The sequence below is a fragment of the Stegodyphus dumicola genome, chromosome 9 (assembly GCF_044657685.1).
Source record: "Stegodyphus dumicola isolate Sdum_Otavi_A_Nest chromosome 9, ASM4465768v1".
Lineage (NCBI taxonomy): Eukaryota > Metazoa > Arthropoda > Arachnida > Araneae > Eresidae > Stegodyphus > Stegodyphus dumicola.
In genome coordinates, this window is record NC_140776.1 from 72,821,041 (window position 1) to 72,847,560 (window position 26,520).

Below are 26,520 nucleotides of genomic sequence, written 5' to 3' on the forward strand. Positions count from 1 at the left end.
ATAGCTATTTAAATTATTGAAAAATGCTTTTATTGCTTTTAAATCACTGTTTGTTAAGAAATCAAATATATATTGAATTCAAACGTAAATTAAAGACATCACATTTTATGGCAAATGGCAACCCTTCTAAAACTTACTATTTTATTTAACTTGCTATGTCCAAGGCACATGGAAATTAATTTATATTTCGCGTGGCAACACTTGCAAAAGCAAGTGGGTGTTACGTCCATAGTAGCAAAACGTAACATAATGGTCCAAAAGTTTTCGCTTTCGTTAAAAACTATTTCTGATAAGAAAAAATGTTCAATCTTTTGCTAACTATATTTCAGTATAGCGAGAGAAAAATTTCCTGTGTTCTCAACTCATTTCGCAAAGTCTGGATAACGTAGGTATTAGGATGCTGTTATGAATATGATAGGGGCTTTCATCTTTGGATAAATGACACCAGAGCTATGCTATTTCCATCTAAGAAAAGTGAATGGGTAAGTAGTACAACCTTTTGAAGTTCTGAAAACTTTCTAGTTACATTTAAATATAACCCATGGGGTAATATTAGATGGATTATTAATGTACCATTCGCATTACAATATATATCGACATCCAGACTTATGAATAAGGATTACATTTTTAGTCAATATATACACTACTCATCAAAATTAAAGGATAATCTGAAAAAATATGCTTGCTGATTTCAACTATTGCACAATGAGGCAAGAGACTCTAAAGCTCAGTCTTAATCCCTGGACGATTAAACTTCCAAACTTATTTAACGGAACTAAAATTGTTTTAAATGACATTTTATTTGTAAATAAAAAATTACTACTAATTTTCAAATAATAATTAGTTATATATATATGTAATATAATTATTAGTTAATTAATAATTAGTTATATATATATATATATTACAGAATGTATAGTAGTACAAACCACAAGTCATTCGGAAAAATTCATGTTCATCATTCTTACAATTAAACTAGCGGAAGTACCCGATGCCAGATAAATTAGATTGAGAGTAATGAATCTAACAATAGAGAGAACGATACCGCTATAATCCTTCTATAATACCGATGCAAAAAATAAGATTCATAGTCATACATTTTTCAGTCTCATGCGGTATGGATCCCACATAAAAAATTTCTTTAGAAAAATAAACTAATTCTCTTTCATTATACCAGCAACAATCGCACGCAGTTTTTAATGGTTTTCAACTTTCTAATCAAATGGTCGTAAAAGCTCAAGTTCCATCCAATATTTCATCAATATTCAGTGTTAGTCGATTAAATGTGTAAAACAAAATGGATCATTATTGATCAGAAATCAATAACGCGAACAAACAAACAAATACACAGATATTCTTTATATGTATAGATTTTGTAAAATTTACAATTGTTTGATTAACGAATTCTACGATTTGAAAGCGAGCCGTAGCAACACGTTTCGAAATAAAGCATTTTTATCTCCAACGCACAAGACTGTTGCCACTCGGAAAATTAATGCTTTCAGAGTTTTTAATTAATATTTGGAATCGGGAATAATGTATTTAATGTTTTGCAATGCTATTTTTATTTCATCGTAAAACATCGTACTTTTGTATTGAAAAACTCTTGGTTTGAAAGCGAACTGTGGCAACATTTTTCGAAATAAAGCAGATTTTCATTTCCAGTTTGCGACACTGTTGCCACTCGGAAAATCAGGGCGGAAATGATCGCTTTTCCGAGTTTTTAATTAATATCTCTGATTTTATCTACATGTTTCTGAAAAAAAGTGGGACACCTTTTTCAGGTTCCAGAAAAGAACTGTAGAAAGTCTGGTGACTATAGCTATAGTAGTGACTGAGTTATTAGCGAACAAACACACACACACAGACTTTCTTCTTTATATATATAGATAACAAGATAAACTAAATTTTTACATAGTATATAGTTAATACGAAATAGAAGTTTATTCAGAAAAAAAATTCTCGTTATCTTATCTTCTTTTTCACTGCTGGCACTTATCTAAATCAAACTTTTCGAAATGGATTTTTGGTAGTTTTCTAATTATGTTGTGTTATATTAATTCTTGAGAAAAAGCACACAAGGATTATCTGCCTTAAAGGATTGATGATTTCATGGAAGGCTTCCTAAGGGAAACTAGCTCGTATATAACTTACACATGGGGAAAATCATGAAGCCTTTCATGCAGCCAACCCGTTTATCGGGATTTGAACACGGGCGAAGTACCAGAATTTAACGCTTTTACTCTCGCCTGATGTGAGTTTCCTCAGTATAACGGAATCAGGGTTGAATGAATACAAGTTAAAAATGGCATTATTTCGATTATTATATACTGCATATTCTCGAATTGCGTTCGCAATATTTTTTTAAATCCTTATTTCACGATTTTTGAAGCCTGCTATGGCAATTGTCCAGTCAGCAGCAAAGCAAATGGTATTATTTCATATCCTCATATAAGAAAAGTGTGCACCGTGAATTGTATACAGAACCAACCACAGCTACTCTTCCACAAATACCTAGCAGTACTACGAGCATATTTTCTGAAATTATCGATGTTAAATGAGTGACAAAACAAATATTAAAACAATTGTTAAAATAATGTACATGTTTTCATAAAATTAAAATTTACCTTTGTAATTTTTGAAGAAAGTTAAATATTAGTAAATAGATGTCTTTTAATGTTTACGTCATTTGAAGTGCTAAAACCTGGCATTCCAATCAATTGAACTGCAAACTATTAGATCTAGACTTTTCCCTCAGTAGCACGTGAATGAGTTTGTTTGTTTCTTCCAGATACTTGTTTATCATTTTCTCGAGCCGACTACTTCTACTAGAAGCTCATAGGCTAAATATAGCAGGTCCACTAATTTTATCATGACAAGGAGCACAAGACTGCGTTTATCTATGAAATTAGCCTTGAGCACCGTGTAAGTTAGTGGTCTCAAATTGGCGGCTCCCGTGAAATTTTGTACGACTCGCCTACACACTTCAGTTATGCATTTATTGTTAATACGGTTGTCATAGTTTAGGGAAAAAGAAATATGGACTGTTCTAATGTTCAGACTGTTACTGAAGAAAAAATATATAGAATGAATAGATTTTATTTTTGTCTTTGGCACTTATTTTTTTGCCTTTGTCAGATTTACTTGTAGTTTTGTCTTTGTACTCACATGTGCCAGACTATGCTATTGTCGTAAGGTGGGATAACTTGCCACGTTGATACAATCAGTAAATATTTTAGCTAGTCGTAGTTGGTGACTCTTCGATAATCTGGCGGCTCCTTTTAGTATTTCTGATATATACTTTTCTTCAGTCATTAATTTGCTAGAAAGATGCACAGTTGGGCAGTTAATCCAATTTTCGATATATATATTTTCACTCTTATGTTATTCAAAAACATCTCCGCATGTCATCTGCTTTGACATCATGAATTTCGACCTGAAGGCAATTTAAGTTTGGGACCCCTGTTATAAGTGACAGTGGGACCAGCTCTGTCTCAGTTTTGAAGAAGAATCCCACACCCATACCGCCCTATTCATATACAAACATCCCTGTCTTCTCCGTGATTCGAACTCGAGCCCAATGAACGATACAGTAGAAAGCAGCACTAACTGCTGTAGTGTTCAGCGCGGAACGACGAATATCGATTTGAAACTAGTCCGCATTCCCGGTGATATTCCAGATACAAATATTTCTAGCTTTACAAATTTCCGCTTTATTAAACTTTGCTTTTTTAAAAGACTCAAGAAAAGATAATATTAACTTAATATCTATATTGAATAGCTTTTAAATTATCATTTATTCACAAACAGATGAAATATCTATCTTCAAAAATGGAAACGTTTAAACTTACGGTTTTCAAATAGTTTGTATGTGTGTGTGTGTGTGATTATGGCAAAGCCTCGAGGGCATCTGCCTAAGGGCAGGGATGCCTTCGTGGAGGACTTTCTAAGGGAAACTGACTCGTATACACGTTACACATGGGGAAAACCACGAAAACGCCCATGCAGCCAGCCCGTTCGCGGGATTAGAACCTCAGACCGAACTACCAGTATTCAGCGACTTTACCGCTCGGCCGCTGGTGGGCCTTCAAATAGTTTGAATAATGTAAATATTTTCAGTTCACAAAAGAAATCTGACGAGGATTTTTCATGCGGCCTTATAAAAGTATTCACATTTATTGTTAATCAAATATAAAGCAAACACTTACAGCTTAACGCGAGTGAAAGATATACTTACGTAATTACTTGTTAATACTCACAAACGCTTAAATAGTTACATTTAAATTGTTTACATGATTTATATTATACTGTAACATCAAACTTACATGTATAAAATGCAACAAATGCTAGATATGTGCCAGATTTACAATTTTCTCTCGTTCAACCGGCAGTAATTTCTTTAGATTTGTTCTCCAGCCTTAGAAGGTGATGATGACAGATCAGAAACAAAGCAAAATCTGCACATTTCTTCTTTCTTTGTTTCTGGAGGGAGGGGTGAAGAAGAGTGACGTCGGTTGAATTCCCGCTCTTAATAAATCCAAGTGCACATTTTGAGAAAGTGGTGTCCTTTCTCTAATACACGGGATAGGAGAAGACACGTGAATCGTTTCTTAATTAGCTATGCTAATGAAGTACGTAAAGTCATTAGCGCCAAATCGATCGCCAGATGGCGATGAAATTGTCACCAAGCAAACGGATTCCTTGCTTCAGTTTGAACTTAACATCTTTTATTATGACGTCAGGTATCAAGCATATATCAAGAGATGTATATATATGAATAAGAGATTTTCCTGTTGATAACAAACAATCTACCTGTTATGCCCCGTGGTATATGACTAACAGGCGCTGACAAGATGTAAAAGAAATATATACTTTACCAGTTGTACATAAGAATTAACATTATACTTAAAAACATTTATAGAAACTCAAATCAGTATTAGAAATAAACGTATCCTCCAGCATTTTATAGAAATTATACACATGTTATCTGAGGTTTAGGCTATCATATTTATGAGAAAGTTGAAAAATATTTCCATATCAGGCTATCTAATAAAGCGTACCTTTTGAAAAGACTTTATTGAACGAACTTTTATTTTAATAACACTTACTGAACGAACTTTTATTTTAATAACACTTACTGAACGAACTTTTATTTTAATAACTGAAAAACAAATCATTGTACTGGTTGACCAATAGGTCTTTACGCAAAGCTCTTACGGATGAGAATGTATTTGTAATATTAAACTTAACTGCTTTCATATTAAACATTAGAGTTGCTGTCTTATAAATTTTATGCAGCATGGAGACTTGCAGTGATTGAAGGTCCGAATAGGTATAATTATTTAGTGTAGGAATGGTCTGGATGGGATATTGTTGACAATTATTTTATTACTTAATGTAAAAAGCTGTTGTTACGAACTAACGATCTACAGTTATCATAAATCTTTAATTAATCATAATCTTTTTTTTAAGATTAATAAAATCATAATCAACATTGTAAATTCTAGGAATTTACAAATACATCATTTATAAAAGTATTTACATTGGCTTAAATACAACAATCTTGCACTTTTCTTTTTAAATTAGAATTGTTAAATTATTTAAATTAATTAAAATTTAATCTATTATTTAAATTTAATGTGAGATATCTCAATTTTCTTTCCAGCACAGACGGAAAAATGAGCTGCTCCTTACATTTTCGAAAATTTTCATTCCATTTTATGAAAGGTCTAAGATTTAAATTATGTAAAAGGGTTAAAATTGTTTCATGTTATCCTCGTTTTCTTCAGTTCGTTTCTTATTTCTTAGTCCAATAGCACTGCATGCTGTATTCATTGAACAGAATTATGTAGAGAGGTTAAAAATTGTTTTGTGTTATCTTCGTTTTCTTCAGCATAGTCCAGTAGCACTACATGATGTATTCATTGAACAGACCATCAACTTTACCTCAGTTTGCAATAAACTAGACATTTATTCACTTCTAATAAAACAAATTTTCCTTTTGGAAATTTGGAACTGGTCTCTTCATAAGATCTTTGATAACTGCAGTTGGTATCGTACATTTGTGCTGTAAAACCTCTCCTTAGGCATTTTTATCTTCCTGGTGCAGGAAGGCTTGAAATGTTCTATAAGGTATTTCTCCCGCTTTCCTAGCGTGCCTTCGTGGTGTAGTGGTTTGTACACTGGGCCAGTGCTCCAGAGGTCCGCGATTCGATTCCCGTCGAAGGCGTTGCTAATTTTTCAATCTCTCTTGCTTCCAAATAAAGAACTAATGTCTCTACAGTTCAGTAGCGATATACTAATTGTCAAACGTATGGAAGCCTTCAGGAAAAGGAGTAATTTTAAAGTTAATTTGCTCATAATATAACTATTTTTACTAATACTTTCAAATGAGTAATACTTTCAAATGATATGTGAAAGGAAAGGCAATTTAATTAATAGTGAAATTTAATAATATTTATGAAAGACTTTTATTAATAACAACACCTGTAAATAAGAAAATTAAAACGTGTTATGACTTTTCCACAATAACATGAGAAAAAAAAACAAAGAATTTTGCTGTGGCGATGAACGCAAGACTACATCTGTCGTTGGCATGAACCACGGATACCTTATAGACGAAAGTACGACTCTGTCCAGTTGCGTCTCAGTTTTAAAGAAACTCCTTCGGGAATGGGCCAAATGGTCTCCCACACCTGTTTTTCCCTATACTAAGCCAACCGATGGGACTCTTGGCTGGCACCAATTACTTTCGGAATTTTGACTGGCGGTAAAGAAGACTGAGACTGTATGTATGTATAATAAAAACATCATCCAAGCCTTCCCTGGTACCCGAACTCGGGTTCAACGATACGGCATCCAGCAACGCTAATTCCTGTACGAAGCATATTCAGCGTGTCAGGAAACTGAAATACATAGAGATGGCGAAATATGCAAAATGATCATTAAAACTTAGTTGGGAAAATAGCGTTAACCTGGGCCTTACAATGTCGTATATCGTCCCACAAGAGAAATATATATGCCTGGTTGTTTGCAGTTAACAAGTTTCTTTAACAGCCTTCACAAATTTTCAATTGGGGTAAGATCTCAGTTATTCTGAGGCCATTCCAGCAGTAGCATATGGATAGAATTCTGCTTGAAGTGAGATAAATAAATCTTTTTCTTATCCAGTAAAGCTTCATAAATTTTCTCCAGGTATCAGATACAAACATGTTTTGAATATAACAGTAAAGAAATTCTTTTGGTCTCATTTGACCTCAGATCATGACACTAATTGCTTGTTTCATGATGGGTTTAATAGAACTGGATTCAAATATTCTCCGAATCTTCTCCTTACTTACCTTATGCCAGCACTAACAGACACTGAGATATTGGTTTCATCACTCCGAATAACGTTGTCCCATAGCTGCACCGTCCTGGGATTATGAGTCCTAGTCCATTTTAATCCTTTCACCTTTTGTGTGGGAAGAAAACAATAGTGCTTCTAGTATTTTTACCAAGTACCGGCAGCCTTTCCGAACAGTTCTTGATCTTACCTTCACACTGGGCTGAACCATTTCTTGTATATTTGTTCTATTCTCTTTTGTTCTATTATTACTAAGTGTTCTGAACTTTTTTCTACTTTTAACAGTCTTGCTTTATAGAGACTGACTCTCCTTATGTCCCTTTAGATATTTTGAGATGCCGCCTTGGTTAAGTTTTCAGCAGTTTTTCTTCTAATTTCTTCACAGTTGTAGACTTTTTCACTTAACTGTATTACTTTACATCGTTAGGTAACCAATCAGTGTTCGAACCAATTTTTTAATATTCTTTTCGTTTGAAAAGTTCAATAAATTAAAGAAGACACACACTTAAAAAGTAGTCAATCAATTTTATAAAAATTTTATAACATAATTCTAAAGTTTGTGTCTCTTTAGAAACATAAACATTTAAAAGTTATAAGGTATTTCTCCCGCCTTCGTGGTGTAGTGGTTTTGCAAGCTGGGCCGGTATTCCAGAGGTCCGTGGTTCGATTCCCGGCGAAAGCGATTGCTAATTTTTCATCTTGCGTGCTTCGGAAAAAAAATCCTAATGTTTCTACAATGGTGTTCGAACTAAAAAGAGTGTTGGATGATAATTCTCCTCGCCCAGGATTTGGCGATCGGGTCCCCTAAAACCCTAGACACACTTTAAAAGCGGAAGTATATAACGTATTTCTCCCTCCTTCCTACAGTGCCTTCGTGGTGTAGTGGTTCTGCACCCTGAGCCGGTATTTCAGAGGTCCGTGGTTCGATTCCCGGCGAAGGCGAATGCTCATTTTTCATCTTGCCTGCTTCCAAAAGACAAAAAATATCCTAATGTCTCTACAAGGTCTTTGAAGAATTATCTTCAGACCTTGTGAAACTAAACAAAGATCAGAAGAAGGGTGTATAAAACCCTTTATTCAATCATAAAATTAACGAATGACCCAACTTCGGTTAGAAGACCAACCAACATTTCTGGCTTATCAGAAATACGCAATAAATAGTAATTTCAAGGTGTGTAGGTTAGCCTAACGGACCACAGAATACTTTAACGCGCAGGAAGAGCTTTGCTCTAAAATAACCGGCTTAAAGGCAAGAACACATCAACTCCGCTAAGGAAAGTCGCGAAGTCCTGGAATAATCACAGCACAAAGTGGCCTAGACTAGGCAGATACGCTCTGAAAACTAACTTCCGAAACTGTTACTTAAATAGCACTTCATTTTACCTTAATCTGACTAAACTCTCGCTATCTCATTTACCTTCTGGCATAAAAAGCGTGGGTGAAAAGAGAGTAAATAGCAAAGGCTTTTCAACTTAAAATGAACCATTAGTTAAAAATAAATAGATAAACCTCACATATTGACAAATACTTTCCTTTGAGCTGCACTACATTACACTATTAGTTGAATTATATTTGGATCTGGTATAATTAGCCATCAAACTTCAAAAATAAACATTTTCCAAAACGTTTTCCCCATTTTAGCCACTGACGTATAATATTCAGAAAAATGTTTTTTACCGTATTTTACGGACTAGAAGGCACACCTTAATTTTTAATGAATTTTTTTAATTAATATTTTTACAATTTTTATTATTCGATTGCAAAGCCAGGCTAAAATACAGTTCTTAGTTTATGAAACCGAACTGAAAATCGTCATTCTGAACTTTCTTCTTCTTGATGTTTCTCTTTATTGTCATCGTTGTCCTCTTCATATATAAAATGGTCTTCACTGCCATCGAGAGCGTTATTTATGCCGCATTTTTTTAAATATTTAAAAATAATATTTTCTCTCACTCTAGACCACCCCTGGTTTATCCACTGACAAACTTGTTTGATAGTAGGTCGTTTTAAAGCTCCCTTCGGAGTGAATTCATGTTGGGTTTCATCCATCATCCATTTGTTCCATTCCCCTTTCATATACACTTTAAATGGTTAATTTATCGAGAAATTAATAGCTTGCAATTGTGAAATAAGTCCTCCTGAAATAACAGCAAGATCTGTATTTCCCTGTCTCAGTTTTTGTTTCACAGAATTTTTCAAATGACTACTAAACTGATCTATCACAGGAAGAGAACTCTTCTTCAATAAAGCCCCTTTCCTTCTTTCCCATACTCTGTTAATCCATAATTTCATACCAGCCTCGTCCATCCAACTCTTATCATGTACGTGAACAACAACACTTGGTGGTATTTCACGAGGTTTTGGCATTGTTTTGCGCTTGAAAATGATCATTGGATTAAGTTTAGTGCCGTCAGCACAACATGAAAGGACAACAGTGTAGTGCATTTTTTCATGTCCATTTGTTTCCATAGTTACAGTTTTAGCACCTTTCATGGCAACAGTTCTGTTACTCGACACATCAACTGTCAGAGGATTTTCGTTCATATTCGGTATTTGGCTTAGTTCCACACTGTTTTGCTTTCGATGCTCAATAATAAAGCGATGGAAGATCATAATTTCTCTCGACACTCTTGTGAAATTTTCTAAGATATTTTGGTTTCGGTTCGCATGCAAAGTCCATGATGCTTCATAATTCTGTAGTACCAGCCTACTCCACCCTTAAAAACTGTTAAGTTCCACTGTAGCACTAGCTTACGAACGTACACTTGAATCATTTTCTGTATTAATTCTAGTGCCATTTTGGCGGAGTCCTTGAATCCATTTCAATGCATCATCTTCTAGTTTTGGCCGTTTTGCATCTAACCCTCTTATTTTCACATTTAGTCTTCCTCATTTGTTTCACTTCTTCTTTACTATCCCAACAATTTCGAATGTTTTTTTCTGGTAGTGAAGGCCTGAAATATAACTCAGCTGATCTGTTTCCCTGTTATTCTGCATATGCTGTTACTTTCAATTTCAATTTTCCATAGCGAAACTATAGCTATTAACAAAAATATTGTACTGTTACCGATAATATAAATCACTTTCAATTCAAATTCACTTTACTGTAGACTGCAATGACGTATCATAAGCTAGGCAATGCTCTGGTTTTCTGATGGAGGGCCGGGAGGAAGAAAGTATGCCGGTTGAATCCAGATACGGCTAAGTTTCTCGCGGCATCGAATATATGGCCATTTTTTAAGACTGACAGGAATTTTAAATCAAACACTGGATATTTTTATATTAATTTCGTTTATAATAAACACCTTAATTTTGGAGACAATTTTTTGAAGAAAAATGTGCGTCTTTTAGTCCATAATATACGGTAATTAACAAGTTTTATTTTATGGATTACAGCTGAAAAGACTTTCAATTTCAAGTGACAAAAGCAACAATTTTTTCTCAAGTAGAAGGTTTTCATTTGTATGACAGATCAACTAATATACTGTATTTACTCAGACCTGTTTATCAGGGGAAAACTTTACTGTGAAACCATGCAGCAACTGTATAAGATATTAAAATTAAATAGCTCATTTATTAAGTTTCTGCTAGACGTTGTTCATCTTTGAGAAATTTCAAATTTAATTAGCATTTACGTAACAAGATAACAAAGCGTCTTTCTGAAACCTGCACCTAATTTTATCTGATCAATTAAGCTCAATAATAGTGAAAGATCGGCGTTCTTACCGAGCTTGTAATGGCATGTTGATTTTAATTCATAAAGTTGCAGTACTAAATCTTGATATAGTAGTTATAACTTGAATAAAGCACAGCTTTAATTAAATTGGAAATTTTTAGAATTTAGTGAAAAGTTTCTGTTACCCAAAGTAAATCACGATACTACAGAACACGATATAAGGAATTGTTATTTATTCGGTTTCAGCTTCTATTCCATATAGCTACAGAGATTAAAATTTTTTGGGGTGATTTTATCCCTATTTTATTTCTGCACGGGCTATATATATAAATCATCAAAAATAGCAAAGTTAAACATGTTAAGATAACTAAAGGCCTAAAAATACGCTTACACTGCGGAAACGTTTCACTATGGATAGATATGCAACGTAACACTAATAATAAAATTTAAAGAACATAAAATCTAGCTTTCTGAATGCATAGCAGTGTGAAATACAGGAAACATTTAGCATTAACTCATTTTCGAATGCAATAGGTGCCTGCATTAAACCATATTGAACGATTAAAAGTTAAGTTAGTAAAAATTAAAAGGTATTTATATAACTGGAAGGGTATTTGCATATCTTGTTACATCAAACCTAGCGGACGCCGAAGTATTAAGAGTTGTGACAACCATTACTAAGAACATGTGTCTTTAATACGGTAGTGGAAGGCGGGAAAGCCTCTTTAAACTTTGCAAAAAATTAAGGGAAAAATATGTCTAAAAAAACATATAACTCATCCCCGCAGATTTTCCCCTCCCTCACGAGTTGAAAAGTGAGGGTGGGGGATTCCCAAAAAACCAAACGATGCGAAGTTCGAACACACACACACATATATACATCAAACGCACATGCCGCCAAAAATTTATACTGATTACCTTGCGGATTACCATAAAGTACTGCGAGAATTACACTCAGCCAGTAATGCGTTTTTCCCAAATCAGACTGGGCAGCTGCTACCTTATCTTACGTGGAATAAAAAAAAAGGTACCCCGCGAGAAAAGTGCCGTTTTCTCCGTCCCCACCCCATGGGTAAAAAGTTGGGGGAAAAATTGTGTATAAGAGGAAACGTATTGCAGTATGGGAGGAATGATGATAGTGAAAAAAAAAATGTGGAAAAAGTAGAAACTTTTTAACGTTAAGTTCTTTTTGAAACTTTTTCAAATGGTAGCAAATTTCAGTGGTGTAGGAGGAACCTAGAGGGAAAAAAATGTCATGTATTAGACATCCCTTAGTAAGGGCGGGGGAATCCGAGCAACCAATGAGGAGTGATTTAATGCAAATTACAAAGTCTTCATGAATTCCAGAAACAAAATTCTTTTTTAAACTTTTACAGTTAAAATATGCATTATAGAAAACAACGGGATTGTTTTCTTTCTACATCAACATAAAACTTCAAGCTGCTTTAGCGCATTAGATTTTAATGCTTCGAAATAGTTCAAAATTTTTACCAAAATAAGAATGGAAGGTACTTACTTACTCCTGAATTTATATCCTATAAAAACTGAAAAAGGGGACAAATTTTACCTCGTTTTTGATTTCGATGAGTTAACATCGATTATCAGATTTAGAGGTTCCAGATATTTTGAAGAAAATAAGGTTAAAAGAGAAGTAATTTTAAAACGTATTTTCAAAACCTTTGACATAACAAGTAACTGCATATATTGCATATATGATTTAATACTGAAGATAAAATAAAATTTAGTTAATTAAACGTAATTACCTAATTAAATGCTCTTTTGCATAATTTACTTAACCATTTGAATGATGTGTATATCTTTATTATCATTTAACGATTTAAGATTTTTAAAGATTCAAAAAGTATTTTTTTAAATTTAATGTTTTAGAATAAATTTTAGTAATTCATATATTATTAATAGTAAAATGTTTTTAACTATGAGTTAAAAAATGTCGGAGGATTCTCTTACAGTCAGAAGTTACGCTGTCAGCAGTGTTCGTTACTATCTCTGTGCAAATGATGAAAAACAGGAAGATCATTCCATGCAGTATAAGCATATTTGGATATGATGAGGACACTGAGGCTATATTTGATCTACAGTAAATGACAAATTTCAGTGTCTTGCAAAACTCCGTAGAAAAATATTTGATAATTGATTAGTTGTATACTCTGGCTGTTACGAATGAATAACTTCTGATAAAAGCTAGAATTCAGAAAGAATTCAGAAAGTTGAGCTAGAATTCAAAATCAGGATTTGAGTTGTGTTTCTACGGAAGATGTTTACACATTTTTAGAACTATTTCGATAGAGAATAACAAAAAAAAAACAAATATTTTAGAATAAAAACTTCTGGTAACAGCTTATTATTTGAAAAGAGCAATATCGTCTGCAGCCTCATTCTTCTTTCAAAATGTCTTATGTAAACAAACTGTGGTTGAAGTATACGCTTTTACGCTTTTCGAAGATTCTTATTCTATAATTCAAAAACGTTGTGTTTTTTTTTTTTTTTTTTTTGGTTTTATTAGATTACGGCAAAGCAATCGAGGGCTATCCGCCTTAAGGGAGGGATGCCTTCGTGGAGGACTTTTAAGGGAACTGGCTCGTATACACGTTACACATGGGGAAAACCACGAAAGCACCCATGCAGCCAGCCCGATCGCGGGATTCGAACCTCAGACTGAACTACCAGTGTTCAGCGACGTTACCGCTCGGACGCTTGTGGGCCTCAAAAACGTTGTGAAATGCATATTATTAAAATTTCTAGTGCAAAATAAGCAGCATTATTAATCAGAAAGGGAAAAGATGATAGTCATTACTTCTACATGAAAAGAAGACTCCAACGAATACTTGAAAAAGGTACGTATTCTTTCTAATGTTTTTTTTTTTTTTTTTTTTTTTAAGTTAAACCGTTGGTAATAAGAGAAACTCCGCCGACACAGAAATCAATTTCGAAGCCTTTAAATACATCTGTAGAAAAAATACATAAATTAATAAACAAAGATTCACAACATTATAAAGCTAAAAAACGTAATGTTCACTAGCTTTTATCGAGGCACGTGGTTCAAAGCAGAACAATTTGTAAAGCCTCGTAGGAAAACTATGTAGCAAGAGATAAATGGAAATACATTGTGACCTTTGATGAAGCATGGATTTGTCTAGAGGACTGCAATAAAAGATGGTCTATTTATCACCGAAAATGAAGAGAAAAAAATGTACGAAACTGGTTCCATCAACACAAGGAAGGCTTCAATAATGAAGGGATTTATGATTGTCGCAAGATTGTCTTACAAAGAGAAATTAAAAATGAGAAGAGTGGAGAAAAATGTTAAAATCATTCAACATACAGTCAAGAGAAAGTTTTAAGACCAATATTTGCAGAAAAAATTCCATTTCTTAATCGCCCTAACGTTCATAGAGTGAAACTTCATTAAGAAAAAGAAACAAATTATAATTTGAAGAGCACCACTGCATTCCTTGAAAAAAGGAAAAGTGACACAGATATTGCATATATGCTTTTAAAACCTGTCTATTTCTGCGAAGTCTCCTGACGTTTCACTTAAGGACTATTATGCTCTATGCTTAAGGACTATTATGGACTATGGTCTCTTGGAACTCTTTCTAAGGGAAAACCCACTACGTCTGGTGACTATGGAATGTAAAGGAATAGGAATGGAAATCAGCCCCTCTGGAAGTGTTATGAAAAATTTCTTCTATCACGGAAATCACGATGAAGAATTATAGTCCAAAAAATAGGCTATCAGATTGAGCATTTAAAAAAATATTCTTTACATTTTAAATATTAATTAAAGTCTGGAAATTGTTTCAAAAATGTGTAAATCTCCGCTCAAAAAAGTTTTGCTCATAATCACTGTGTTTTGATTTTTATATTACTAATATAACCGTTTTCTTAAAAAGTGTTTTTTGGAACTAAGTGGTTAAGACAAATAATAATTTAAAAAGTCTCAAATTTTTATAGACAAAAATAATGATTAAAAAAGTCTTAGCTTTTTATTAACTGTTATTCAATACCTTGTTGTAATACCAGAAGAACTATTAGCTAACATAATACAGGAAAAGCGCAGAAGAGCTATCTGTCGTAAGATATCATCTGAAATCGCTGGAATTCGTTTAACACGTTCGGAAAATCCATGAAATCATCTCGTTCGCCTAGAAGCGAATTTGTAACGAAATACTAGTCTTCAGCGGCTTTAGCCACTGGGTCACTGTTGATTTTTTGAGTAAGAAGAGTGAAATATTTAATTTTATTGCACAATTTGTTTTTCGCCTGCCGTCGCAAAATTTTAGAACAGTAGAATAGGTACAATGATCTCATGAAAAGTATATATGACTGCCCCTTTACTTTCTTATATTCTTCCTTGTTGTTTCGTATATTAGCTATTAATATTAAAAAATAGCCTCATTTAGACTACTGAATCTGAAGTTCTTTGAAGCTACTTTAATTCAAAATTCTTTGAAATGAAAGCGAGTCTTTTATTCCACAGTAAGTATTACTGGATTTATTGTCTGAAGTACCAATAAATTTTCCGTAAACCGTGCTTAAGTTGAAAATGTGAGGCTTATGGCTTTGTACCTTATTACCTTATTTTTAATAAAGTTTTAATTCATTCTTTGTTGTGCGAATGGTAAAGGAGCTAGTTAGCGGTTGATAACATCAGTCTATAAGAGAAGCATCTTTAATCAAGAAGATAACATTTGATTTAAAAATATCATCTGTAAGACATCATGACAACGTATAATAATATTAATTTTAGAGCGTACGATAAAGCATTTATGGAAAGTTTGGGTCTTACCCACAAACTACCTGTAGAGATTCATTTATTTTGACTAATAGTTAATTTTTAGTTGAAGTAACTTTATTTCATTCTCATTTTCACCCATGTTTTCCTGCCATAATGCTAATCAGATAACGCGCATTTATTCAAATTAAGGTAGCAAGAAATGATATTTAAGCGAAAGTTTCGGAAGATGGTTTTTGTGCGTGTTACGCCTGCTTCAAGGCCACGTAATTACTTTGATTTACTAGCGATTTGATTCTGTGGCGTTGAGTGCTCCTAACCGTTAGACTTGTTTCCGCCCGCTTCTAGGAACCAGAGCCTTTTTGATCGTTTAAATTATCCTGTGAGCAGTTAGGCTAGTTTAATTACATTTTATTTTAAGTTCAACATCCCTTGTTGAACTTAAAGTTATTATGCCAGGAGTATTGGCTTATGTAAGTCCAAGTGAAACCATCTGTTCAACTTTATGGGAAGCCATCCAACTGGTAACGTAGTTAGCGACGCTGACTGCCGTACCGAAGGGCCCGGGTTCGAATCTAGAGAAGACATGAATGTTTGTAAATGAATAGTGTCTGTGCAGCATGGGGACACTCTAAACATGCCGCAAGCCGAAAGTCCTCTCTAAAAGTTGGTGGTAGAAGGACGGAGCGGGAGACCCCCCCCCGAGATGCTCTTCATCAAAATTGGGGGTGGAACTGAGCAAAGCCGTACTGTCACTTGTATGGTGCTGAAAGCTCTTGCCAACGACAGGCGCAATCTTGCACTCCTTGCGATGATGAATTTCGTGGGCTTGTTCTGATATTACTGTCTGACAAGTGAGATAAGTCACAACAACGGCAACACTTTATGTGATTGAATAAAAGTATCTTTACACTCTTCTTCTGACTTTGTCTGTTGCTGTCAAGACCTGCGGGGGGAGGTTAATTCCTCATACAATCTTTCTTGAGCTCATTAGTTTATGTTTCCTAAAAATACGAGACTGTATAAACCTTATGACTTTAAAGAACGTTTTTAAAATAAATAATAAGTAATTCATAGAAGATTGCTTTCAGATAAAATATGCTCACTGTTTTCGTTGAAAATAGTAAACACTTCGATACACTCATACTATTTTCTTGCTAAAAAAGAGCAATTTTCTAAAAATGCGTAACAAGTATATGTTTTTGAGATCAGTACCTGGCCAAATGAAGATCTACAAAATAGAAAAAGATTGCTTCATGCGCAAAATTTTAGAGTTTTACTCTCTGTCTATTAAAGCCTAGGAAGAAGGTTTTCTTCGCGCAAGAATTTAAAATCAACGGGAAAATAAAGTATTCTTCCATTTTTTTAAAGTAAGATGTTTTTTATTATTAAAGGTACCGGTTATGAACAAGGTGTAGCGAGATACAAGAAACTGCTAATACTAAAAGGAATTTTTTTAACTTTCATTCGTTTTTCAAACAATGTGCAACCGAACTATATTTTCATAATTTAATAATTTTTTTCATTATTTTATAATTTCAATGTTTTAACCTTCATTATTACGAAACTTAAGTTCAAGAAAAATTTTGATAAATTAAAGACGGTGCTTCTGATGAAGATCAGTGAACATAAATGAAATTATTCAGTTACCCAGATCATTTCATAATAAGTATAGTAATCATCAACTAGAAGAGAAACATACGTTAAATGTAAATTTCAAAATAGGCAAAAAAGCAACCTTAAATTGGTATAGTTTTTGAAGGAAACTCTATCGATTAAGATTTGTTCGTAATCTGCCACAAACTAAAGTTGCTCGTTTCCCTAATTCTAAAAATATGCTTATATTACGAAATAAATCCAAGACTTCCGAAAGTAGCTACAGGCAGACTTATTTAAATTATTAATTTAGGCAGATTTATTTACACTTCTTAACTCACTTTCTTAATTTTAGTTAAAGTAAAAGTAAAAGTAAAAAAAAAAAAAAAAAGGAAGAAGAGTGAAAAAATTATAGTATCAGGGACCTGTTCAATAGGTCTATGTTACATATTCAGTGGGTTTTATAACAAAGATTTTAGAAGTTATGTGTAATAAAATCGAAGCAATGATAAACTGCTAGCTAACGAAAATGATAAATTAGCTGAAAAGATTGTATTTCTAATGTAAATCACACTGGTTATAAAATAAACTGCAATTACAAAAAAAAAAAAAAAAATTATAAATAATAGGAGAATATTTTATAATCAAATTATTTTCAAATAACTTCTAACTATTCGTGAAATTCTACTGCAACTTTAAATTGAGTATTAATTGTATAATACAATTTAAAACACTAATAATAATTTTAGTTATCAGCTTAAATACTTCGTAATTCGTAAAATTTGTTTTGCCCCTCAATTAATATTTAAAATGAAAAGTATTTTAAACAAAATTGTAGAAACGCAAAACATGAGTATAGATATTTTAAAGTAAATTAAAGGTTTATACATCAGTATGAACATTTAATTTCTACTTTCAGGGGCATAAACATAGCAACCATAAAACATTCTCACCAGAGGCCGAGTGGTAACATCACTGAATACTATTAGTTTGATTTGGGTTCGATTCCAGGCGAACGGGCCGGCTACATGGACTGCTTCGTGCTTTTACTATGTGTAGCATGTATATTAGCTAGTCTCCCTTAAAAAGCCCACCAAACCCATGAAATATTTGTTACTAAGCATCACACTTGATGTACTTTTGAGTCACATATTTCCATTCATAATTCAATCCTTATTATTATTAGAGATGATTTTCTACCATAATTTACAATATTTAGAGCTGATTCACAATAGTGATAAACAGATGTTAGGGAATAACTGTATAAAGATCTAAAGCTATGTTTCACTTCAGTTTTACTTGTTACAAAGAAGTAAGTTAACTTGCAAACTTAAAAGAAATTAATATTTCAAATTAAAATTAGTTATTCTGATAAAGTCACGAACATATTTTGCTTTTAGTCAAGAAAACAAAAAAACCAATGAAGAGAATTCTGTGCAGAATAACATAGCACACAATAAAAAAAATTCAGAATTAACAGAACTTTAAATACGCCTTCACCACTATTTCCGTGTTTTGAGAGTTAATATTTTCCTATGGAAAATTTTCAACTACTCCCTGCTATTCCATAACGAACAATAAACATGTTTCTAATAAAATATTAAAATATATAATATAATGTTATATATAAAATACTGTATTAATCTAGGGCAATAATTCTGAGTAGCAAAATTATCTATCTAAAATGACTACTGATTCAATTTAGTAACAAAAAAACAATGTTTCAGTTTTAAAAAAAGTTTTAAGAAACTTATTTATGGCCTATACGACGTAAATTTCATGTTTTTATGTAATATGCATATGTGTTCCTTATCTGTAAAATACAAAAATCAGTGGGAAAAACAAAATTATGCAAGTTCAGTAAAAATTAATGATTTAATTGTTTTTGAAATTACGTTAATAAATTTGAATGAGAAAATTATTATGAAAAAGGGGAAGAAATCTGGACAAGAAACTTGTAACTTCACTTAAATGACAGAATTTGATCAGGTCAATAAAGTGAGCTAAATTTAAAACAGCATGAACTTTGTAAAATTTAATAATTCGAACGTTTGTCAAATGAATAGCAGTTTCTCTCTATAAAGAGAATCCAATCTCAGAGTTACATTAAATTTTTCAGTTTCTTTTCTCTCCAAGGGTAAAAAAGAAAAAAATGGCTGTAAAATATAATTATTTGTATTATTAATGACATATATTCTCATTTAAAGAAATGGTTCTCATAGGCTCATACACGTAAAAAACAGACCGACAATATCTGATCTATCATATGTAGACATAAATACTCATTGAAAACGGAAAGAAGGCTTCAAAGAGAGAGAGAGAGCGAAGAGAGATATTTATGAAAGAAGCAAAACTAAGTTGCTATCTGAAAAAATTAGATTATGGTTGAATGTTTCGAAAAGTTTATCCTTAAACTTCCGAAAAAGTTAAAAAAAATTTAAATTAAAAAATATATTATAAAACTTTTAAAAACTGTAAGCTTTGTATGTTGATTCTATTTTAACGCCTTAACTAATAGTTTCCATTAACCTAGTGTTTTAAGAAATGATTCTTCTAGAAATTTAAGATTTAGAACATAAAACTATGTATTTAAAACGTTAACGGTAACAATGTCAAATGGCATCGAATTGCATCGACGGAAACTTACTATCTTGTTATTTAATCGTAAATTATACCCATGAAGAGACTTCTACCTTTATTTAATGAAGAAAAAGCTTAATTATTCAAGATGTTGTTGTGATTTCACTGAACAAGTTACGCCTGAGGTTTATAAAAAGTTTACCCTCAAGTGGTAATATACGTATTTTATTTTGCCAGGAGGCGAAATCCACTTACTGGAAATAAGAAACACATTCAAGAACTATTTAAAAAATATACAGCAGGTTTCTATGCAGTTCACTAAAACTTGGTCAGAAGCTGGATAATCGAATGGCATCTGAATTTGCCACAAGAAGTCTCACTGAAGCCTTTGGCATACTGCAATACTAGAAATAAAAACGACAGCTTGGTATTATGTTTTACTTCTCCGTGCAAAAAGCGACAGCAACGATGGTTAAAGAGATTCAGCAGCTTTCAGCATTAAATTGAATCTAATTGGAAAACAGATGTCCATGTCCAGCTTTTCTATTGAATCAAATAATCATGACAGATAATTCTATTGTATTGTTATTTGAAAGCTTATATATAAAATACATTCAGGTTTATTTTGTCTCAAACAACATGTCTTGTATAAACTCGTCACGCTAGAAATACCACTCATTGTTCTAAAACATTCTACGAACCGCCTTCGTAACGTGACGCATCATGTAGGCAGATTTCGCACATATCGAAGACCGTAAGCTCCACCCCGTCTTCACGTAGAAGGCAAGAATTAGGAAGAGATTTTAAAGCTAAGTTAGAAAATTTTCTTATACCTCCCAGAGAAAACTTCGTGCTTCGAAAGAAAAGTTACACACTGTGTTTATTAAGACTGTTCTGTCTCGTTTTACCTTCCAGCGACCATCAAAAAAGAGCGCAAGACTCGAGATATGCTAATTAAGGGGGTGGCGATCGCGGTGCCCCCATTGGCTGCCCTCAGGGAGGATTGGCTCAACGGGCAGCAATGAATCCTCGAGAAATGGCTGGAGACGCTAGAAATGATTTGTGAAATTATAACCCGATGATGACACTTTTCTTCAAGTTTTCCATATTTTTTAAGTTGCATTTGTATTATGTCGTTTGTGTATAAAATAATTACGGACGGTAACTTTTCATCTACATTTTTGTTCTTTTGTAAAGCAGACAAAAATGTATTTCGTAGTAGAATTTCTAAATATAAAATGAGAACTTACTTTGAAAACTAAAATTCATTTACATTTTTTTCTATAGAAAACTCCATTCGATTGCTGTGAGGAAACCTGATCACTAAATTTTCTTTAGCCACGAAAATAGACGGTTGTTATAACTAAGTTAGTGCAATTAAGGGATGTTAAAAATAAAAATTTCCATTTAATAAGTCTAATCTAATGCCATGATAATATGCGTATTTAATATTGGTAGCGATAAAAATTAAGCAAACAATAATCTCTTAAGCAGTGTGGAAACATTCCCGATCGGCATGGTGGGTGAAAAAGTCGGCTGTCATAGCTTTGGGCCAAAGTTCGAATCCCGAATAAGGTATGGATGCTTGAAAATGTATAGTATCTTTACATGGGAGAATGGGCGCTTAAATCCACTCGAACATCCTCTCGATATTTTTATGGTAGGAGGAGACAAAAGATTCTTGATTCATCCCCCCCCCCGCGTATTCCCCATCAAAACTGGGACGGAACTGAGCAAGCTCGTAAAAGTCACACACGATATGTTCAATGCCTTTGAGTAGGAGAAGCATATGTTTTCTCTTGACCACCATAAATTTGTGGCACTTATCCAGACAATATTTAGATTAGGAGGAACAAACAACAGCAGCTACATAGAAGCGTTTGGATTATGGCAGAGTATACTAAGCTTACGCATCCTCGAGGGCTTGCATTTGAGAAAGACACGGCAAGATAAATTAGTTTGTATGAAAAAAAAAAAAAAAAAAAAAAACTAGCAAACAAAGGGAATCCTCCGTTTTTTTTTTGCAAATTTACGCAGTCAGCCTGTTTTGCTAGGAAACTAAGCTAGGTGAAATTACCAGAGTGCAGTAATTTGAAATATTGATCTATATGGGCATTTGTTTTTGTAAGGAATTTAGAAGAATATTAGCGTTGGATCTAACAAAATTGTGAAGCATTAAAAATTCTAGAGAAGTAATATTTTTGCACAAAATCTTTGGAATGGATTATTTAGATTACGGCGAAGCCCTCCAGCGGTATCTGCTTAAGGGGAGGAATGCTTTCGTGGAGGACTTTCTCAAGGAAACTATCTCTAGTCACGTGAAGAAAACTATGAAACTCCCATGCAGCCAGCTCGTTCTTCAGGATTTAAAATAGGGCCGAAGTACCAGCGACCTTACCTTTCGGTGGCTGGTGTTCGGCTGCTGATTCTTACCATTCGGCACAGGAATTAGGAAAGAATAATATGCTGTGAAGTTTTAGATTTTCTATTTGGGAGAGACTATTAATCGACATGAAAATGGATTCGCAAGTAAGTAGTTATGGTACAAGTGAAACTTATCTAAATAAATCTGCCATTATGGACTATTTTCTAAAGGAAACAGCCTCGCATTAGACAACAGAAGATAATGAACAACAAACGGCGATGCAAAGCGCCTGGCAGAGAGCATTTCTAAGGTTGTGATTCATCTCTTCTTCGCAATGGATAGTAAGAAATTTTTTCATGACAATTCACATTGCTAATTTTTCTTATAATGATGTAAATAGTTTCATTTGGAGGGCCTTGTAGAGTCATTAGGTACTTTTTGGAGCAGGAGACGTGAAAAATGAGCTACGCCCTCGCCGGGAATCGAATACCTCTCGAATATGCGTCGAGCGTGCTAACCACTACACCATGAAGACCTGTTAAAAAGGGAGAAATACCTTACATACTCTCCCTTTTAAAGGGCAACTGGGGTTTAGGAGACCCAATCGCCAAATCCTGGTGCTGGAGAATCATCATCCACCACTCTATTTAGTTCGGGCGCCACTGTAGAGACATTAAATTCTTTTTGGAAGAAGCAGGAGACGTAAAAAATGAGATACGCCTTCTCTGGGACTCGAACCATGGACCTCTAGAATACGCGTCGAGCGTGCTGACCACTTCACCACGAAGGCCTGCTAAGAATAAAATACCGTACAGGCTTACATTTAGTATGTGCCTCTTATTTAAATGGGAAAAAAAGCGAAAACTTTCTGCTACCAGTCTCTTCAGCTGATTAATAGTTTTAGAATATTAATATCTCAGCTTATAAGCAATTGTGGCATTTTTCGATGTTTACTCTCATGGCGTAAGTGGTAACACGTATGGCGGGAGGGAATATAAAGAATTTTCCCATTCTATCTTGCGTACTCTTGTGGTATAAGTGGTTTAACACTTCAGATTCATTTCGAATGAAAGATTCATTTCGAATTCATTCATTGAAAGATTCATTTCGAATTTCACCAAGGACACAGTCGATTTTTCTCATTTTCTGCTTAAAAAAATCTCACCTTTAAATTTGAGATAAATTGTAAGGAATGTTTACTCTTGAACTCAACTCTGATTAGAATCTCAGATTAATATGAATGTTCAGCGATTCTAATGACAGTATGAATAATCCGTACTTATGACTGCATTGCAATGTTGATACGTCCAACAAATATTAACAGTGAACTAACAAGTGTTAATATAATTAACAAGTATTGATTGTGAAATTAGCCAAAAGTTTAAGCTTTTTTGAAGATTAAATGTGTTTAACAGCGGACGGTCGAACGGTTTTTATGCATTTATGAAATATTATTCTATAATAAGAAGCTATTCATATGTTTCTATGGGATTATATCTCATAAAACATGAGTACTTCAGCCACAATTAGCAGTTGTGCAGTCACAGAATAAATTGTTGAGAGCCACTTTGTATACACATTTTTCTGTATATCATACATCCTTATTAATGTTACAATATAAAGAAGTTCACAAATAGCATTTTACCTCTATTTCTGCCTTCAAATAGGAAGATAACTGTAACTGGGTGATAGAACTGACGGAGACTGGATTGAGCGATTTCAATCGAAAGATCTAGAAGAGAAAAAAAATATATTTTCAATTAGGTGGGATTCTACTGATACCTAAAATGTGAAAATATAACAATATGCTAATCTTGTTATATCATACATAGTATATCGATAGAACTATGGGTTAAATATACGAAATTAATCTAACTGTGACCCATTTTAACAGCAAATATTTCAGTTTCAAAAAACGCCATGGGCTTTCAAAAGAACAGACTCAAAATACTTTCATTCCATTTTAAAAATAAGTGTTTTATAGAGAAAGACTTCAACATTAAGTCCATTCATGATATTTCGCTTACAGTTGGTGGTATCTAAGTTTAAATATGGTTATCTAGTTTAAAATTAAAACAAATTCTTGTAATATACTTAACGGCATAGTAGATAAGTTATTTACAGATTACAGAATATGCTCAACTGCAGAATTTTATAGAACTCCTATACCTCATCTGTAGGAGTTTACAGCTGTATTCTGTCATAAAACAATTTTATATGTCAGCCTGAAGGCCTCATTAAATTAGGTACATATGTTTATTATATATAGTGATATGACCTATGATTTTTAGAGGATGCAGATATATATCAAATTTCATGATTAGCATGTGAATTTGTACTGATTCACAACACCCATCAACAACAGATGCGGTGCTGATGTTAAGTGTTATTATTGTGAGTTAATAATGGAATGTATCAATCACTCCCACTCCGTGACCTTGTAGAGACATTAGGTTATTTCGGAGCAGGAAAGATGAAAAATGAGCAACGCCTTCGCTGGGAATCGAACCACGGACGTCTGGAATACGAGCTCAACGTGCAGACCACTACACCACGAAGGCACACTAAGAAGGCGGAAGAAATACCTTATATACTCCCCCTTTTAAAGGGCGACTGGGATTTTAGAGAACCCTATCACCAAATCTTGGATGTAGAGAATCATCATCCACCACCCTTTTTAGTTTGGGCGCCAGTAGGGAGACATTAGGTATTTTTTGGAATCAAGACTAGTGAAGAATGAGCAACACCTTCGTCAAGAATAGAACCACGAACCTCTGGAATACTCGCCCAGGGTGCAGACCATTACACCACGAAGGTACGCTAAGAAGGCGGGAGAAATTCCTTATAACTGGTTGCCGAAAAATCGTGAATTTGTGATAAAATTGGAATGAAAATTATCATGTGTATTAAAATCATACATAATTATCATCGTATATATTAATAATCAAAATTATTATTATTATTGAAATGAAAAAATAAAAATCTAAAGACTCTCTAACAAGGTTGTCATCAGTTAGTCTGCTTACTACTTCACCCTTTTTTAAATGTTTTTGAAATGCTATAACTTTGAAACACTAAGTACCCCCCCCAAACCGTCTGTCTTATAATTGTTTAACCGGTTAGCTATCTTGGACTGGCTTGTTATCATTTATGAACCTTGTATATATATTCTTCATGAAGTGATGATGAACTAGGAACTCAATATTCCTTCTTTAACCTTAAAAGTGGTCCTGATAAAAGTTATAAAAAGTATTTGTTTCAGAAGTCAACTTCTCAACATTTCAATCTGAGCAAAGGGTTGTTTTCCTGAATTAAATCTACTATTTTACATACATGAAGGTAAGTAGCGTTTAAAAGAGAAATAGTGAATGATGTATTTATTCCTGCACTTTCTCCTCTGCGTTATATTCACAGAACTCGAAATTAACCTTAATTCAAGGATCATAATTAATAGGCATATTAAGGCATTTTAGTTTTTTATAATGAATTATAAAACTACGTAATGGCTTAACTAGAATAGTCAGTCTGCTATGAACTGAGTACCTTATTTTAAGTTAAATTTTCAAACTAATTGTCATGCCATTTAATTCAAAGATTTTAGAAGTTCTGGCACTTATTCTTTATAAGCATATTTCATGGAATAAGCGCAAGAATCAGGCAGATCTAAGGTGTATAAAACATGTCATCAATGCTTGAAAGAGACGTTGATAGATTAAAGGCGATTAGAGGCCCGTACTTCATGAATTTTCTCGAACCAGTTGTTAATAAAAAGAAAATATATAACTTTTCTTTTATCTAATATTGATGGGAAAATATAAAAGGGCATCTGAGAGTTGTTTCAACTTATAAGACAAAATAACTCACAGTATTTCTTTAAATTCGCTAATGCCCGTCTCACTTTGTTTATCGAAACAACCCATTCATCTTTTTTATCTCAAAAGCTAACGCCGTAAAAAAGCCCGATCTGACACCAAATCAGCAGCTTAATGAGGCAGCAAAAATCTTTAAAAGATCACTAGCGCCTGTCTTTTAAATAACTCTCCTCGGCAGCGGCACTTGATGAGCTCAACACCACTCTATCAAATTTCTTTGTTCGACGCCATCTTTGTGGTGGTTTTTCTTTTTTTTATGCGTATTCTTCTACTTTTCCTTTCATTAACCCTAACTCAATTTAGCGGCAATTTTCAACTACGGGACAATTT

General features: G+C 33.5%; 1 protein-coding gene across 11 annotated transcripts in view; it reads right to left on the reverse strand.

Annotated features, from left to right (window-relative positions):
* The window catches only part of LOC118185753 (uncharacterized), a 555,072-nt gene that overhangs the window by 65,141 nt on the left and 463,411 nt on the right, over window positions 1–26,520 (reverse strand). For all 11 annotated transcript variants that reach the window (XM_085823608.1, XM_085823606.1, XM_085823612.1 and 8 more), the window contains one exon: window positions 23,964–24,050. In XM_085823608.1, the coding sequence (XP_085679734.1) occupies window positions 23,964–24,050 (87 nt within the window). The remainder of the gene's footprint in view (window positions 1–23,963; window positions 24,051–26,520) is intronic.